General features: G+C 41.2%; 1 protein-coding gene and 1 non-coding gene across 2 annotated transcripts in view; one reads left to right on the plus strand and one right to left on the minus strand.

Annotated features, from left to right (window-relative positions):
* Positions 1–18,762, minus strand: part of LOC126412997 (esterase B1-like) — an 89,930-nt gene that overhangs the window by 40,654 nt on the left and 30,514 nt on the right. The window contains exon 3 of the mRNA XM_050082890.1: positions 14,426–14,690. Coding sequence (XP_049938847.1) covers positions 14,426–14,690 — 265 coding nt within the window. The remainder of the gene's footprint in view (positions 1–14,425; positions 14,691–18,762) is intronic.
* Trnaa-cgc (transfer RNA alanine (anticodon CGC)) lies at positions 6,791–6,863 on the plus strand. The gene has a single exon. It is a non-coding gene; the product is annotated as a tRNA-Ala (tRNA).

The raw sequence follows: 18,762 nt of genomic DNA on the forward strand, positions 1-18,762 counted from the left end.
TAGACCTGCAACTGCTTTCTAATCTTCTGTAATGATGACTGAGGGATCGCTACGGGCGTAGTTGCAAAGCTGCAAGAACTCGTCGCATATTTTCCGGCGTTCGAACTGTCCTTTAGGGTCCCTTATGCTTCACACTGGTTACAAAAGCTGCCTCATGCAATTGTTTTATCCACCTGGATATTGTTCTTCTCTCTGGAACACGGGCGGCTTGTGCGTTGGACATCCGCAACGCTCCGCACAGGAGAGAACTACTCAGCTGCCTCAGTACACACCTACACTGGTCAAGTTCCATACAGCGGTGAATGGCATTCTATGTGGATCCGATTAGACATGGTAGACGGCATGAGCATATCTACAAGTTTACTGGGAGACCACCAGCTGCAGTTATTTCCACACTGCAATTCCCTCGGCATTGACAGAATTGATTCTACTGTATTCCATTAGCCTTATTTTACTTTCATTTGACGTTTAACGTATGATTTCCTTTCATTATATGATCCGTTCCACTCCCATTGAAGTCACTAATTACAAAGTGACCGGAGAACCCTCACTCACTCTTTTTTATTTCTTCTTCCTTAATATTAACGCTTATTCCTAATTTCTCCTTTGTGCCGAGTAGGCTATGACCCTGACTCTTCGTTTTCAAGTGCTTCGACTCTTATAAAATCAGTCTGGTTTCAGCACAAGATGCAAAAACTCTTTGATCCCTGTATTTTTACACTTGTCACCTTCAGAAAACCGATCAGTGTATTGCAGCCGACTTTGTCAAAAGCTTTCCCTAAAGACAGAAATGCTATCTTTTCAGAGACAGGCTTCTAGTAATTTTTCCTTTCTTCTGCAGATAATTCACGTCACTAATATGAAATCAGGATTTGTTAAACTAGTTCGGTAATATTAACACCGACCAACATTTCTTTTGAATTGTAATTATTAAGTTCAATTTGAAGTCTGAGGGAACTTACACTCTCATATATCTTGCACACCAGGTGGGACAGTTGTGTCATGGTTGAATATTCTAAGAGTCTCAATAATTCTGTGTAAACGGCGTTCACGCCGGGCCCTTGTTTCGGCTTAGGTCTCTTTATGTGGTCTGTCAAACTCTTCAGGCAACATCATTTCTCCCATGTCATCCTCACCTACTTTAATCTCAATTTCGATAAGATTGTCTTCAAAAACATTTTTCCGTATAGTCCTCCTGTATATTCGTCTACGTCTACGTGATTACTTTGCTATTCATAATTAAGTACCTGGCAGAGGGTTTAATGAACTACCTTCAAGCTGTCTCTCTACTCTCGAACGGCGCACCATCCCCACACCGGAAAATCTCATACCAGACGAGTGTAACCCTTAATGTTTGCGTGGTAGAGTAATTACGGTGTACGCATACGTGAAGGCAACGTTTGCGCAACAATCGCAGACATAGTGTCACTGAGGCTGAATACGGGGAACCAGCCCGCATTCGCCGAGGCAGATGGAAAACCTCCTTTAAAACCATCCACAGGCCGGCCGGCACACCGGACCTCGACACTAATCCGTCGGGCGGATTCGTGCCGGGGACCGGCTAGCCAGAACATTCAACATGTTCTGCAATTAAACCTGACTTTCATTAAGGATAAAATGTTATCAAAAAATCTCATCACTGATATTCTTTCACTCTGTACTTTAATCCCAATCTAAAAACCTTTTTTTTTTTTTTTTTTTTTTTACTTCTGTCATTGCTTCTACAATATACAGATTGAACAGGAGGGGCGAAAGACCGTATCCTTGATTCTGCTCCTCCATTCTTATTGATCCCACTTGGTACTTGTACGAGAGAAAATCGGGAACTCTTTGTCCCTGGTTTTGTTTTAGCCAAATTACAGCTATAAATCAAAGTCAACTTATTCATTCCTTGTTCCTGTCGGCCTTATCTGCAGGCAGCTTTGCTACACGGTGCCGCTGCCAGGTTGTTAAAGATGGCGGTTATGGTTCATATGTCCACGGCGTGTGATATGTTTTCTATGGAGCAAGAGACGAACGTCCAACGAGATCTACAAGGAAGCACAGCCTGTTGTTGTTGTTGCTGTAGTCTTCAGTCCAGAGACTGGTTTCATGCAGCTCTGCATGCTACTCTATCCTCTGCAAGCTTCTTCATCTCCAAGTACCTACTGCAACATACATCCATCTGAATCTGCTTTGTGTATTCATCTCTTGGTCTCCCTCTACCATTTTTACCCTCCACGCTGCCCTCCAATACTAAAATGGTGATCCCGTGAAGCCTCAGAACACGTACTACCAAACGAGCCCTTCTTCTAGTCATGTTGTGCCACAAATTTCTCTTCTCCCCAATTCTGTTCAGTACCTCCTCATTAGTTACTTGACCTACCCATCTAATCTTCAGCATTCTTCTGTTGCACCACATTTCTAATGTTTCTATTCTCTTCTTGTCGAAACCATTTATCGTCCATGTTTCACTTCCACACATGTCTACACTCCATACAAATACTTTCCGAAACGACTTCCTGACGCTTAAATCTATACTCGATGTTAATAAACTTCTCTTCTTCAGAAACGCTTTCCTTGCCATCGCCAGTCTGCATTCTATATCCTCTCTACTTCGACCATCATCAGTTATTTTGCTACCGAAATAGCAAATCTAAATTACTACTTTTAAGTGTCTCATTTCCTAATCTAATTCCCTCAGCATCACCCGACTTAATTCGGCTACATGCCATTATCATCGTTCTGCATTTGTTGATGTTCATCTTATATCTTCCTTTCAAGACACTGTCCATTCCGTTCATCTATTCTTCCAGGTCCTTTGCTGTCTCTGATAGAATTACAATATCATCGGCGAACCTCAAAGATTTATTTCCTCTTCATGGATTTTAATTCCTCCTCCGAATTTTGCTAAATATACAGATTGAATAACATTGGGTATAGTATTCAATCCTGTCTCATTCCCTTCCCAGTCACTGCTTCCCTTTTATACCTTTCGACTCTTATAACTGCAATCTGGTTTCTGTACAAACTGTAAATAACTTTTCGCTCCCTGCATATTACACCTGCCACCTTCAGAATTTGAAGCAGATGATTTCAGTCAACTTTGTCAAAAGCTTTCTCTAAGTCTACAAATGCTAGAAACGTAGATTTGCCTTTCCTTAATCAATCTTCTAAGATAAGTCGTAGGCTCAGTACTACCTCACGTCTTCCAACATTTCTACGGAATCCAAGTTAATCTTCCCCGTGGTCGGCTTCTACCAGTTTTTCCATTCGTCTATAAGGAATTCGTGTTAGTATTTTACAGCCGTGACTTGTTAAACTGATAGTTCGGTAATCTTCACATCTGTCAACACCTGCTTCCTTTGGGAATAGAATTATTATATTCTTCTTGAAGTCTGAGGGTATTTCGCCTGTCTTACGTATCTTGCTCACCAGATGGTAGGGTTGTGTCAGGGCTGGCTCTCCCAAGGTTGTCAGTAGTTCAAATAGAATGTTGTATATTACTGGGGCCTTGTTTCGACTTAGATCTTTCAGTTCGCTGTCAAACTCTCCACGCAGTATCATATCTCCCATTTGATCTTCATCTACATCCTCTTCCATTTCCATAAAATTGCCCTCAAGTACATCGCCCTTGTGTAGACCCTCTATACACTCCCTTCTTTCTGGTTTCCCTTCTTTGCTTCGAACTCGGTTTCCACCTGAGCTCTTGATATTCATACAACGTCTTATTTTCTCCAAAGGTCCCTTTAATTTTCCTGTAGGCAGTATCTATCTTAGCCCCAGTGATATATGCCTCTACATTCTTAGATTTGTCCTCTAGCTATCACTGCTTAACCATTTTGCACTTCTTGAAACATCCCTCAGGCTGTGGCTAAGCCATGTCTCCGCAATATCCTTTCTTTCAGGAGTGCTAGTTCTGCAAGTTTCGCAGGAGAGCTTCTGTAAAGTTTGGAAGGTAGGAGACGAGATACTGGCAGAAGTAAAAGCTGTGAGGACTGGGCGTGAGTCGTGCTTCGGTAGCTCAGATGGTGGAGCACTTGCCCGCAAAAGGCAAAGGTCCCGAGTTCGAGTCTCGGTCGGGCACACAGTTTTAATCTACCAGGAAGTTTCATTTCGCACTTCCTGAGACGTTTTTATTCCTTTTAGCCTGCTTCATTTACTGCATTTTAATGTTTTCTCCTTTCATCAATTATATTCAATATATCCTCTGTTACCCAAGGATTTCTACTAGACCTCGTGTTTTTACCTTCTTGATCCTCTGCTGCCTTCACTATTTCATCCCTCAAAGCTACCCATTCTTCTTCTACTGTATTTCTTTCTTCAATTCTTGTCAAACGTTCCCTAATGCTGTCCCTGAAACGCTGGTTCTGTCAGTTTATCTAGGTCGCATCCCCTTAAATTCCCACGTTTTTGCAATTTCTTCAGTTTTAATCTACAGTTCATAACCAACAGATTGTGGTCCACATCAGCCCTTGAATATGACTTAAAATTTAAGATATAGTTCCTAAATCTCTGTCTTTCCATTATATAATCTATCTGAAACCTTCCAGTATCTCCAGGCCTCTTCCATGTATACAGCCTTCTTTCATGATTCTTGAACCAAGTGTTAGCTATGATTAAGTTATTCTCTGTGCAGAATTCTACCAGGCGGCTTCGTCTTTCTTTCCTTACCCCCATTCCATATTTACCTACTACGTTTCCTTCTCTTCGTTTTCCTACTATCGAATTCCAGTCACCCATGACATTTGAAATTTCGTCTCCCTTCACTATCTGAACAATTTCTTTTATCTCATCATACATTTTGTCAATCCCTTCGTCATCTGCGGTATATAAACTTGTACTACTCTGGTAGGTTCCGGCTTCGTGTCTATCTTGGCCACAATAATGCGTTCACTATGCTGCTTACCGGCACTATTTTTTATTCATTATTAAACCTAGTCCTGCATTACCCCTATTTGATTTTGTATTCACCTGACTAGAAGTATTGTTCCTCTTGCCACCGAGCTTCACTAATTCCCACTATATCTAACTTTAACCTATCCATTTTTCTTTTTAAATTTTCTAACCTACCTGTCCGATTAAGGTATCTGACATTCCACGCTCTGATCCGTAGAACGCCAGTTTTCATTCTCCTGGTAACGACATCCTCCTGAGTAGACCCCGCCTGGAGATCCGAATGGGGGACTATTTTACCTCCGGAATATTTTACCCAAGAGAACGCCATCACCATTTAACCATACAGTAAAGCTGCATGCCCTCGGGAAAAATTACGGCTTTAGTTTCCCCTTGGTTTCAGCCGTTCGCAGTATCAGCACAGCAAGGCCGTTTTGGTTAGTGTTACAAGGCCAGATCAGTCAATCATCCAGACTGTTGCCCCTGCAACTACGGGAAAGGCTGCTGCCCCTCTTCAGGAACCACACGTTTGTCCGGCCTCTCAACAGACACCCCTCCGTAGTGGTGGCGCCCACGGTACAGCTATCTGTATCGCTGAGGCATGCAAGCCTCCCCCCCCCCCCCAACGGCAAGATCAATGGTTCTTGCGGGGTGGGGGGGAGGCGAGGGGGGAACTGTCTCGCTGTGAGAACTATTAGATGATGGTGCTGTGATTTCGACAAAGACCGTGAAGTCTTGCGTAAGAATAAACGGTCGGGGAGGCCGCGTTCTTCGCTGTCTGGTTCCAACATTGCTCGCGTGGATACAGTGGTGATAGCAGATCGGCGTTTGCGCATCACGGCCATTTCCCGGAAGCTTGGCACATCATATGATAGGGTTTACGACATCGTTCACGGGTCCTTAGGGTACCGGAGGCTTTCATGTAAATGGGTGCCTAAGTAGTTAGATGACATGATGAAAGACAAGCGAATGACGTGTTCACTGAAGCATCTGGAACGGCACTCCGAGGAGGGTAATGTTTGCTCGGCCGGATTGTTACTGGCAGAGAAACGTGGATACTGCATTTTACGCCAGAATCCCAACAGCAGAGCATGGTGTGGAAACATCCCTGTTTGTTTGCGTCGTCTATTGGGAAAGAGATGCTACGGCCCTCTGGGATAGCTGTGAACGACTCCTGCTGGATTTCATGCGACGAGGTGTATCATCAATAGCGACATTTATTTATCTACACTGTCACGTCTGTGGGCGGTCATCAGGCGAAGAGATCGAGGGATTCTCGTTGTGGAAAACGTGATTGTCCTCGACGACAATGCGAGACCACATGTGGCAATCAGAACTGCCCAAAAGCACTGGGCACTGCGCTGGGAGATGCTGAAACATTCACCATACAGTTGAGACTTTGTCCCTTGTAATTTTCACGTTTTCGGACCGCTGAAGAAGTTTCTGGCAGGACAGCGATTCACAAGTAAAGATGAAGACAAGACAGCAATCCGATAGTGGTTCTATATAGTCAGTCAGACGAATTCTACCGCAGCGACATCTCAAATTTAGTGCTGTGACGGAACAAATGCGTGAACAGGTGTGGGGACTATGTTCAAAACTAATGTATGATACGGAGAATAGGATGTGTATTTGTCATTACCTGTCTGCGTCTTACTTAGGGGCAAAGATTTTCTGATTTGCCCTCTTACATATTGTATTTTGCCCGTCTTTCGCTATAGCTTACTTCTGTTTCTCTCAGAATTTCTAACGTCTTGCACCGTTCTACATAGTCTAACGCTTTGCCGACAAATCGTATGAACGTGTTTTGATTTTTGTTAAGTCTTGCTACTATTATCAAGCGCAGTGCCAGAGCTGCTTCTCTGCTGCATTTATCTTCCTGTAAACCAAACAGATTGTCAGCTAATATATACCGAGCGAGGTGGTGCAGTGGTTAGCACACTGGACTCGCATTCGGGAGGACGACGGTTCAATCCCGTCTCCAGCCATCCTGATTTAGGTTTTCCGTGATTTCCCTAAATCGTTTCAGGCAAATGCTGGGATGGTTCCTTCGAAAGGGCACGGCCGATTTCCTTCCCAATCCTTCCCTAGCCCGAGCTTGCGCTCCATCTCTAATGACCTCGTTGTCGACGGGACGTTAAACACTAACCACCACCACCAGCTAATATAATCTCAATTTCCTCTTCTTCTCTTCTGAATATTATTCCTGTCAGCAACTTCAATATATGAACTGCGATAGTTCTGACACTTAACTGTCACTGCTATTTTCAGGGTTGTGTGGATTATATTATACTGAACGTAGACTTACACACAAACTTGAATATAAAACAGTATTGGCTGTGTTATTGAGAAGTAAAATACAATGCTCCTTCAGATAATATACATTCATGTCCAAAACAAGAGACCCTGCACGGAACATCGACAAGAAACACAGGAACTGTATCTGCAATTACCGTTATGCACCACAATCGGCCTTATACGGGACCGCGACTAGAACCCGGATTTCACGCTGCATTTACTTTCCCGAAAACCAAACTGATAGTCACCTAATGTATTCTCAATTACCTCTTCTCTTCTTCTGCATACTATTCCTGTCAGCAACTTCAATATAAGAACTACGATAGTTGTGGCACTTAACTCGTACGTTACCCATATTTCCTTTCAGGAGGAACATATATTTACTGAGAGTCGAGGGCTTCGTATTGGCGAATAAATACGAAATAGCAGTGTCTGTGTTATTAAGTAGAACCACGCAATGTTCCTTCGACATTAGTGCAAGTCATTCAACGCTCTGCTGAATTCTGATTCAAAGCTGGATCCCCACGTCTTGTATATCGACTCCCCTTCCTAAATTACTCCATTAGATACGTTCTCCCCTTCGTAGGCGTATTTCCACCAATCCACTCTCTCCTCTGTATTTAGCAGTGGAATTAACATTGCACTCTTAATTTTTAAGATTTTTCTTTCAGTTTCATCGAAGATTGTTCTGACTTTTCTCTATATTGTACCAATGTTTCCGACGAACATTTCTTTTTAAATTTTTTCGCATTTTTAGCGTACACATACTGACTTAGTTTCACAGCACCTCCTATTTATTTCATTCCTTAGTGACATATATTATTGTAGATCCTTGTCCTTTTTTTCCTGAACCTTTCTATATTTACTTCTTTAGTAGATGGACTGAATAATTTATACGATCACCTAGTGTCGACTCTCAAATTGTGTGATTACCATTTCTCAGAGATGTCCATTTCTCTTCTACTGTAACGCATATTGTGCTCTTAATCATCTTGTTCCGTATATGAGTAATTTTTAGATTTTTTCAATAAATGGCTTTTTTGTTTCAACCAGCATGAGAACTATCACGAGTGATGTAACTGTATTACTTATGTGGGTGGTCACAGCTTTCGCTCCCATTATCGCAAAATGAGACACAACGGAACAGATTTACCGCTATTTATAACTTGTATCTGTATTGCGACATTGCACCAATTACTTATGCTTTGATAATTCTGTAATGGCGAAATTTCAATAGCAAGGCAAAACCTTTACAACCGTTAGGTCAGTAAGCCGCCGATTCAACAAGTCATTCAGATTGTGGACCAAATTTACAAGTAGTAGACAGATAAAATTTTGGTCTCAAATTTATTTGCATTGCCTACCTGACACCAATAACATAGGCCTTCTGTATTTTTAGCCGAATCATAATCTCAAATTGCTCTCCAAGGAACCGAACGTACAAACTAGACAACAATCTGCGTCTTCGTTTACACTGTTTTGGCAATAAAGGTAACTAGTTGTACATTGTAATTTGAAGTAGACAATAATCTACGTCTTCGTTCACACTGGTTTTGACAATAAAAGTAACTAGTTGTACATTGTAATTTAAACAGGAGCCGTGGGAGTCATTTATTGAGAGTGTACATTGTAATTTGAAGCAGACAATAATCTACGTCTTCGTTCACAATGGTTTTGACAATAAAAGTAACTAGTTGTACATTGTAATTTAAACAGGAGCCGTGGGAGTCATTTATTGAGAGCGAATCTGTTTCTATTTCAGTCAAAACCTTTAATAAGAGAATACTGAGTTCAATGAAATGGCTGCTCTAACTGGTGGAATGAACCAACCATAGCTTTGTAGAAGTATCCCATAGCTGACAAGTGAAGTTATTTATAAACCAGAGAAATTTTCTGTCAGTGTGGAAGTACATTTACTCTGAGACTCCTTTGGTTAAAGGAGGTTTTAAATGCAGTATTCATTAGGAGCCGAGGTCAGGATCTGTTCAAGGTTTATCATCGTCTCTACATAACGTTCGTTTACACTGATGAGCAAAACCGTTATGACCAATAGTTATTAGCGTGTTCGTATACCTTTGCAAAGCCATACATATGGCCTGTGATCGAAAAAGTCTCATGATGATCTCTCTATTGGCAAAAGATTCCGGACTAGTCGTCCATTCGGATCCCTGGGAAGGAACTGCCAAGGGGGAGGTGACCATGAGAAAAAGATTGAATAGCCAGCGAAAGGATAACATTCTAGGACTTGGACGTGGAATGTCAGAAGTTTGAATGTGGTAGGAAAGCTAGGAAATGTGAAAAGGAAAATGCTAAGACTTATTCTATACATAGTGGTACCAGTGAAGTGAAATGGAAAGAAGACATGGATTTCTGGTCAGATGAGTGTAGGGTATTATCAACAGCAGCAGAAAATGGTATAATGAGAATAGTATTCGTAATGAATAGGAAGGCAATGCAGAAAGTGAGTTACCGTAAACAGTTTGGTGATAGGCTTATTTTCATCAGAACAGACAGAAAACCAAAGTCGGCAACGATAGTTCAGGTATACAGGCCGATGTCAAAAGCAGAAGATGAAGACACAAAGTACATGAGGACATGGAACGGGTACTCATTACGTAAAGGGAGATGAAATCTAATAGCCACTGGAGACTAGAATGCGGTTGTAAGGGAAGGAGTAGAAGAAAGGGTTACAGGAAAATTTGGGTTTGGGACAAGGAATGAGAAAGACTAACCTAGTTCTGTAATTAATTTTAGCTAGTAAGCTGGGTTATATAGGGGAGGGGGGGGGGGAAGATTTCAATTAGATTACACCATGATCAGACAGAGACTCCGAATCAGATACTGAATTGTAAGACGTACATAGGAGCAGAGCAGTTTAGTAGTGATGTAGAGTATGCTGAAGTTTACAAGAGACTAGTCAGGAAGAATCAATGCTCAAAAAAGCGGGATTTGAAACTTTTTGACTTGCATTCGCTAATTGTTCTGTAAAATGAAAGATACACGTACATAAAAATGTTTATTCGTACTATGCTTCAAAAAAATGTATCCATCACAGGAAACAGTAAGTTATTATTTGATTTGTACAGCTTTTTCAAAGGCACATTCACAATGTGCCACTTAATAACATGCCATTTTAATTCTAAAAGAATCAGAATCAACTTAAATCCGAAAAATAACCGATGTAAACTGTCGAATCAGCTGAAGTTCGGTCCCCAAGTCTTGATCCAGACATAAAGTAAAATCTCGACAGTTTCCTTATTGTTATGTGTGATACCGTGGAAACACATCACATAATTTACTACCTATTGTTTCCTGCATGGTTGTAACTGCATCATTAAGTGGACTGTACCTGTGAGTATAGACAAACCGTTTTGTGTCCACACATCCACACCTAAACACATGACCTGCTCCTCAGGGGAAATAGGCAGTAATATCTTGCTCTTGCTACATGGATTTGGAAGTACTAACGAACCTAAAAACATGACTTCTAATACCTATAATTGGTAGTCTGCAAATGACGTAAATTCTGATATGTTGTTGTTTATACACTCTCCTCAGTTATGGTAGCACAGGAATGTAGCACACTGGTACATAATGTTTTTATAGACCAAGATAAATTTAACCAAATAAGAACTTTACGTGCCGAGCTTTGTGGCACAGTAGTAGGCACAATGGATTCGCATTTGGGAGGATGATGATACAGACCTGCAGTCATCCATTATGATTTATGTTTTATGTGACTTCCCTGATCACTTCAGGCAAATGCCAGGATGGTTCCTTTGAAAAGGCATGGCCGATTTCCTTCCCCATCCTTCCCTAATTCGAGCTTGTGCTCCATCTCTAATGTAACATTAAACACTAATCTCCTCCCCCCTCCAAAATCTTTCCCTGCTAACAATGCTATTTCTGATCATGAAGCACAGCTAATTACAGTAATTGGCTTAGCTCCATACATTAAAGCAAACCAGTCCTCCAAAGCAGTGCACTGAATAAGGATTTAATAATTAAAAATTTGAGGGAATCTTGTCACAGTTAGACTGGGATAAGGTGCACAGGGAACCTGATGCTAATTTCAAATTTAACCTATTTCATGAAACCTTTATGAGTATATCTGAAAACAATTTCCCTAAGAACACAGTGAAACATAGCTGTAAGGAACCATCTAAAATGATGTGGCTTGCTAAAGGGATAAAACTTCTTGTAAGCAAGAAATGAAAATGCCTCTTACAGTCAGAAGGAGTAATGATCCAGAAACAGTCAAACATTATAAAAACCACTGCACTGTATTAAGAAAAGTTATTAAAAAGTCCAGAATTATGTGCATTATGTCTGAGATTAGCACCCATGATAATAAAATTAAAACAATTTGGAATATTGTTAGAAGTGAAACAGGGCAACTGAGAGCACCGGAAGACTGTTTTCCTATCACATTCAATAAAAAGCTTGTTAACAGAAAGTCAGAAGTGGAAAATATACTTAATTATAATTTTTTGTTGTAGAGAAAATGCTATCCTGCTGCTTATTAGAAAATTCAAGGCTGCATATGGAAGAGGCATTACCTATGCAATGTGAAAAATTTGAAATTCAAACCACTTCTCTTACTGAAATTAGGAAAATAATGAATTCACTCAAAACTAATACACGACATGTAACTGGGAACATTTCCTTCTGTGTATTAAAAGCTAGTTCCAGCATGTTTCTCAGCCTCATATGTAGAATCTCACTGGAACAGGCCATTTTTCTGCAGAGACTGAAATATGCTATTGTTAAACCATTACATAAAGATGGGTATAACTGACTACTACCTTACTTACTTTTGACTGTTTTACCAAAATTCTTGAAAAAGTGATGTATTCAACAGTAGCTTCACATGTTTGTAAAAATGAAGTATTAACAAAATACTAGTTTAGTTTCCAGAAAGGCTTTTCAACAGAAAATGGCATATATGCTCTCACTGATCAAATATTAAATACTCTGAATAGCCAAACATCATCCTTTTTTTGTGATCTCCCAAAGGCTTTTGATTGTGTGAATCATGAAATTGTTTTAGATATGCTTCAGTCCTGTGGTGTAAGTGAGAAAGTGCACAAATGGTTTAACTAGATGAATGCAGAAGATTGAAATTAACAGTGGAGATAGTCTAAAAAACTCAGCAGAGACCTCTAACTGTGGAGGTATCAAGAATGATGTCCCACAGGGTTCAGCCTTGGGCCCCTATTATTCTTAATACACATTAGTGACTTGCCACTCTATATTCATGAAGATGCAAAGCTTGTTCTCTTTTGCTGGTGATGCAAATATAGTAATCACACAGGGATTAGCAGAGGAAATTGTAAATAATATCTTTCTGAAAATTATCAAGTGGTTCTCTGCAAATGGACTCTCAATACATTTTGAGAAAGCGCACTGTACTCAGCTCTGTACTGTAAATAGCATAATACCATTGTTAAATATAGACATCGAGTAGAAGTGAGTTAATAAGGCTGCATATTCAAAATTTTTGTTTCTGTGCACTGATGATTTGGAAGAAACACATTGATGACCTGCTGGAATGTTTGAGCTCAGCTGCTTATGGTTTTAGGGTTATTGTAAATTCTGGTGATAAACAAATCAGTAAAGTAGCCTACTGTGCCTATTTTGATTCACTGCTTTCATATGGCATCATTTTTGGGTAGTTCATCATGAAGAGAACAATTATTCATTACATAAAAGCTCGTAATCAGAATAACAGCTGAAGGCAACCCAAGATTATCTTGTACATATTTATTTAAGGACCTAGGGATATTCACAGTACCTTCACTGTTTGTACAGTCACTTATGAAATATCTTATCAGTAACTCATGAAATTTCAAAAATAATAGCAAAGTGCATAGCTGCAACACTAGAAGAAGGGATAATATTCACTATTCATGGTTAAATTTGACTCTGGCACATAAAGGAGAGAATTATGCTACCACAAAAATCTTTGGTCGTTTACCAAATAGCGCTTAAAGTGTGACACTTACCAAACCAGCATTTAAAAATAAATCAAAATTATTTTTGAATGACAACTTATTCTACTCAAGTTATGAATTTTTAGATATGATGTAGCAACTGTAAGGAAAAGGAAATGAATAACATCATTTAAAGAAACGTTATATTAAACTGACACATTCCACATCATTACGAAATGTCGTACGCGTGATCTACGTAATGTAATGTAATGTGACACCCGTTATTCTCCTTAATGTGTCACGCACCAACAACACCAGACCAATTTATTCACTCTCATTGTATGTATCCAAGGTTCTCGGGTGTCCAGCCGGATCCGTTTGTCGAAGTTCCACGATATTTCGGCGGACAAACCTTCCGCCATCATCAGGTGGTGCTGATGGAATGATCTGTCTGCGCTGTGTCCGTGGTATTTACGTCCGCGGGGTCCCGAGTCGTACCCCGGCGCGGGCGGCCGGCGGGGCGCCGCGTGGTGGGAGGGGTGGGGGAAGCTGCAGCCACGCCCGGTGGTAGGCGCAGTCCATCTCCGCCGTGGCGGAAGGATCTCGCGTCCGCTCGTGCCGTTGCTCTTTGATGGTGTTTAATAACGGTTTCCTGGCCTTGCTAAGTTGAAACCTGGTGTCCCTGTTGATGAGGTTATCTGTTACTCGAATTTCTATGGCCTCCTTGCAGATACTGTCCCACTAGGCACTTGTGGCAGTCAGGATTTTTGTCTCTTCGAATTTCGCTGTGTGTCCGGTTTCAATGCAGTATTCTGCTAGGGCCGAATGGCTGGGTTGGCGTAAGCGGGTGTGACATTCGTGTTCTTGGCATCGGTCCTCGACCGTGCGAACTGTTTGGCCGATATAGGATTTGCCACAGCCGCACGGAATTTTGTATACGCCCGCTTTCTTCAGCCCTACGTCATCTTCTGCCGTTCCTAGTAGGTCACTCTCGTTGTTGGCAATAGTCATTATGTTTTGTCTCATGTTACACGTAAATAATGAGATATTGTGGGGTACAGGGACATGTTATGAATAGGTACATGAGCTTGTAAACCTTAGCCACTGGTGATAAAGAGCGTAGAAAAAGTTTAGGACAATGTGGAACACATCCTACTCGAGCACGGGTTATTGCTGTATTCGTGATTGGAAATTAAGACAAATAGTCTATCTTCATAAGTGTCAGCAAAAATTTTATTCAAACTGACGTTTCTATGCAGACATAAATTGTTAGATTTTGTTTCTAGGAACTGGGGGAGTATTGCCATGGAACTACTCACCAATGGAGCCGACGCGATAATTGAAAGTGACCAGCAGCACACCCTTGTCCATGAAGTAGTCGGGCGCCCTATTTGTAGAGGAACCCCCCGTGTATGCCCCACCGTAGATGTTGACCATCACGGCCAGGGGAGAGCTGTCGTTCACCAAAGGTACATACACGTTGACGTACAGGCAGTCCTCAGAGCCAGCACCTCCCTGAGGACACTCCGAGCCGTATGTCAGCGCATCCCGAGTTCCAGACCAGTTGGCTGCTGGCTGCGGCGCCTATGGGCATAAATGACACAACCCGGTAATGACACTTGGATTTTGAAATGCTATTTTGGTGGGCAGTAAAACAAAGAGCTTGCTGACAAGAATGAACGGCTTAGTTAGCATAGATTACAACTGAAGAGTGAACAAGGCAAAGACGAAAGAAATTTGGAAGAATACGTTTGTGTAAAAATTTAACGAATTCTTGTTTCAGAAGCAATATTATGTCGGATGACTAAAGCAAGTAAGACAGCCAAAGTAGTTTGATACAGTCAAAGAAAGCTTTCTTCAATAAAAGAACTAAACTGATTCCAAATATTGATATGGAATTGAGGAACAAGTTCCTGAATGTGTACGTTCGAAGCATAGCATTGTATGGCAGAGGAATAATTATCATTTGGAACGTGAATAAGAAAACTACTGTTATTTGCAATGTAGTAAAAATAAGGTAGCAAATCAAGAGGTACAAAAATGAATAGAGGAGGAAAGAAGTCTACATAAATTCCTTACAAAAAGAAGGGACAGATTAGTGGTACATCTAGTACGAAACAGTTCTCTAGGAGCTGTAAAGAGGAATAAGGAAAAAAATAGTAAGGTTAGATGAAAATTAGAGTACGATGGTGTGTGTAGTAATTACGGATATATGAAAAGAAGCAAATGGTAGGAAAAGAGGAATGCAATAATAACTACCCTTAACTCTGACGACGTAAGAAAAATGGTCAGTATAATGTTTTTCAGGTCACCACAAAATGTGAGCTAGAGGTACTTCTATTGTTCTATGTATTAGTGATCCTTCAGTTCAATACTGATACCTGGAAACACAGCTCTTATCATGTATATCGTACCTTCGTGAACGGCAGCGGTATACAGACAGCGTGAGAAAACTTGTGGATTTAGCCCAATAAACTGTTCTTGGAATTATGAGTGTAAGTTTTGAAACCAGTCGGAAACACGGTATCTATATGGTAGCTTCCACAACGGAAAAGGCGTAGTACTGAATAAAATACTAAAAGATGTAAAACAAACAGAAATAAAGTTGTCTACTCTGTCCATTCTGCTCTGACCATCAGTAATAAATAGAAATAAAAGAATGGATAATCCACATGGTTTATCCTAACAACAGTTCACCCCGCTGTGGGAAGTTTGCATGAAGTCAACAGAAAGTGCCTGAAAAGGTCAGAAAGCTGTATCCTGCTACAGTACATGGAAGTAACAATACTCTGAAAGCTAAGAGACACTACATCTCACTCAAGCACCCCATGAGCCTGTGGATGTGTTTCCACAATCATCACGAATATCTGGAATCCACTGTGGTCACATTAGAAACATGGGTACAATATGTGGGTCAGACAGGACGAAGTGTCTGGACTACATTTATAGAACATTAAAATTAATTTAGCTAAAACATCCCAATTAAATCTACCATAAATCTATCGCCGCTGCGCATCTTAATCAAACTTGATATATTTTTTGACATTATAAATGGTAGTCTAGCAATAATTCATATACTAGACAAAGACAACGAATGTATCTCTGAAGTATTGCAAATTTTTATTGAAAACGGAGAATATTATATTCGGAACATGTCTAATGACAACGATGAAACAGTGGCAGTGGTGTTTATGAAAGCTTCTCAAGAATAGTAGACGCTATACGATAGCTTTTACTGCCATCTATTCTTTAGAGAGTGAAATTATGGAAGCTTGAACCCCGCGAACACGCTATCAAACGACTCTTTAACAAATACGGTTTCTTAATAAGGCTATGTTCATGTGACATGTGACAAAGCTGTAAAACTGTAAGCACGCGCGCACGTGCGCGCGATCGCACACCCACCCACCCACCCACACTCAGACACACACAAACACACACACACACACACACACACAAACACACACACACACACACACACACACACACAAACACACACGCTATATTTGGACAGTTTTTTCGTTTTTGTTTAAGTTTTTTGCTATTGAGAGATACAAATGTGTAACTTAACGATCTCCATGATGGCTATCAGTAAACTTTCGCTACTTGAGAGGGCCGCCACGAAATACGACTGATCGTAGGACAATGAATCTTTGTGAAAACATTTGTAAGGACGTTTTGAAGAGAAATAACGAGTAAACCATTGGAAGAATCACATTTTAATTTCCGCATCAGAGGGTAACATTTGTTACTTTCATACCATGCTTACTTTCTTGCTTAATGTGACGACCGTCTAGATCCACGATAGGCTGGAACCACACTGGAGACTGCTCTACTTCTGCCTGAAACATCTCAGGTGGGATGTTGTCTACCTCCATCGTTTTGCTCATCTTCAGCCTCCGTATTGTGATCAGCATTCTCAGCCATGGGAGTCGGCCGGAGTGGCCGAGCGGTTCTAGGCGCTACAGTTTGGAATCGCGCGACCGCGACGGTCGCAGGTTAGAATCTTGCCTCGGGCATGGATGTGTGTGATGTCTTTAGGTTAATTAGGTTTAAGTAGTTCTAAGTTCAGGGGACTGATGACCTCAGCAGTTAAGTCCCATAGAGCTCAGAGCCATTTGAACCATCTCAGCCATGGGGATAGTAACTTTTTGCAAATTTGTGGCGCATTTCACCGTCGGTCTCTCCCAGGAGCAATTCCCACATCGCCAGTTAATTCGAATTTGTAACTACGTTTTTCAACCCCGGTGGCGAAAGAGGACCTCTCCATATTCCTTTAATGTGTCGGTACACGCGAAAAACGGCAGTACTATTGCAGTCGTGTTGATAACACGGCCTTAAGAGTAATAACCTGCTCACCCTTTCCGTTACTGAGCTGAAAAGAGCTATTCAGGAGGTCATCGACAACATCATTGTTCCGACACTTCAGCGGGTCATGAAGAATTTCGCTATTCGTCTGAACCACATCGTGGCCCATGATGACAGGCATATCGAACATGTCGTACCGTAAATATGAATAACTATAGGGACTTCTACATGTTGAATAAAGAATGTGCACGCCGTAATTTGTAACTAATTTTTTTCATATGTTCAAATAATTGTGAGGCTGTACATTTGGAGGATCTCCGCTGTGACGGATCGCTTGTAACGCGCGTCAAAGTTTGATGCAGATTAATTACCAGGACTTTGGTGTGAAATGCTGCAAAGAGGTTACCGGGCTGCCGGTATAATGGAATTTCCTAAACACTTATAAGATACTTACGTACGTGAAAAGTATTTCAGAACGTAGAACGCTAGAGCTACGGTACCCTTTTTGCGGCGACCTGTGGGCTGACACTTGCCTGCCTCTGGCAGGAAGCAGCTCGACAGCGATGCGGCAACGACACGGCCGCCAACGAGCACACCGAACTGCGGCCGCAGAAGACAGATGTATGATTTCAATAACAGAATATCATTCTTGTGCGAATTCTTGCATGAAGCATTTATTGTGTAGTAGTACAATGGAACGTAGTATGTTGTCGTCGACGGTGAGTGTTCATCAGAGAAAAGGGTATCGTCAGCAGTGCTGCAGGGCAGTATGGTAGGACCGCTATTGTTCTCTATACACATAAATGGTTTGGCGGACAGGGTGGGCAGCAGTCTGCGGTCGATTGCTGATGATGCCGTGGTGTACGGCAAGGTGTCGAAATTAACTCGCTCACAGAAAGATCAGTACCTAAAGGCTGGAAAATTGCTCAAGTCACACCAATACCCAAATAGGGGAATAGGAGTAATCCACTGAATTACAGGCCCATATCACTAACGTCGATTTGCAGTAGGGTCTTGGACAGAAACTGTATTGGAACATTATGAAGTACTTCGGAGAAAACGATTTATTGATACATAGCACGGTTTCAAAAAATATTGTTTTCGTGAAACACAAGTAGCTCTTTATACTCATGAAGTAATAAATGCCATCGACACGGGATGTCTGATTGATTCCATATTTTTAGATTTTCAGAAGGGTTTCGACACCGTTACTCACAAGCGTCTTCTAACCAAACTACGTGCCTACGGAGTATCGCCTCAGTTGTAACACTGGATTAGTGATTTCCTGTCAGAAACGTCACAGTTCGTAGTAATAGACGGAAAGTCATCGAGTAAAACAGAATAATAT

The sequence above is a fragment of the Schistocerca serialis genome, chromosome 7 (genome assembly GCF_023864345.2).
Source record: "Schistocerca serialis cubense isolate TAMUIC-IGC-003099 chromosome 7, iqSchSeri2.2, whole genome shotgun sequence".
NCBI lineage: Eukaryota > Metazoa > Arthropoda > Insecta > Orthoptera > Acrididae > Schistocerca > Schistocerca serialis.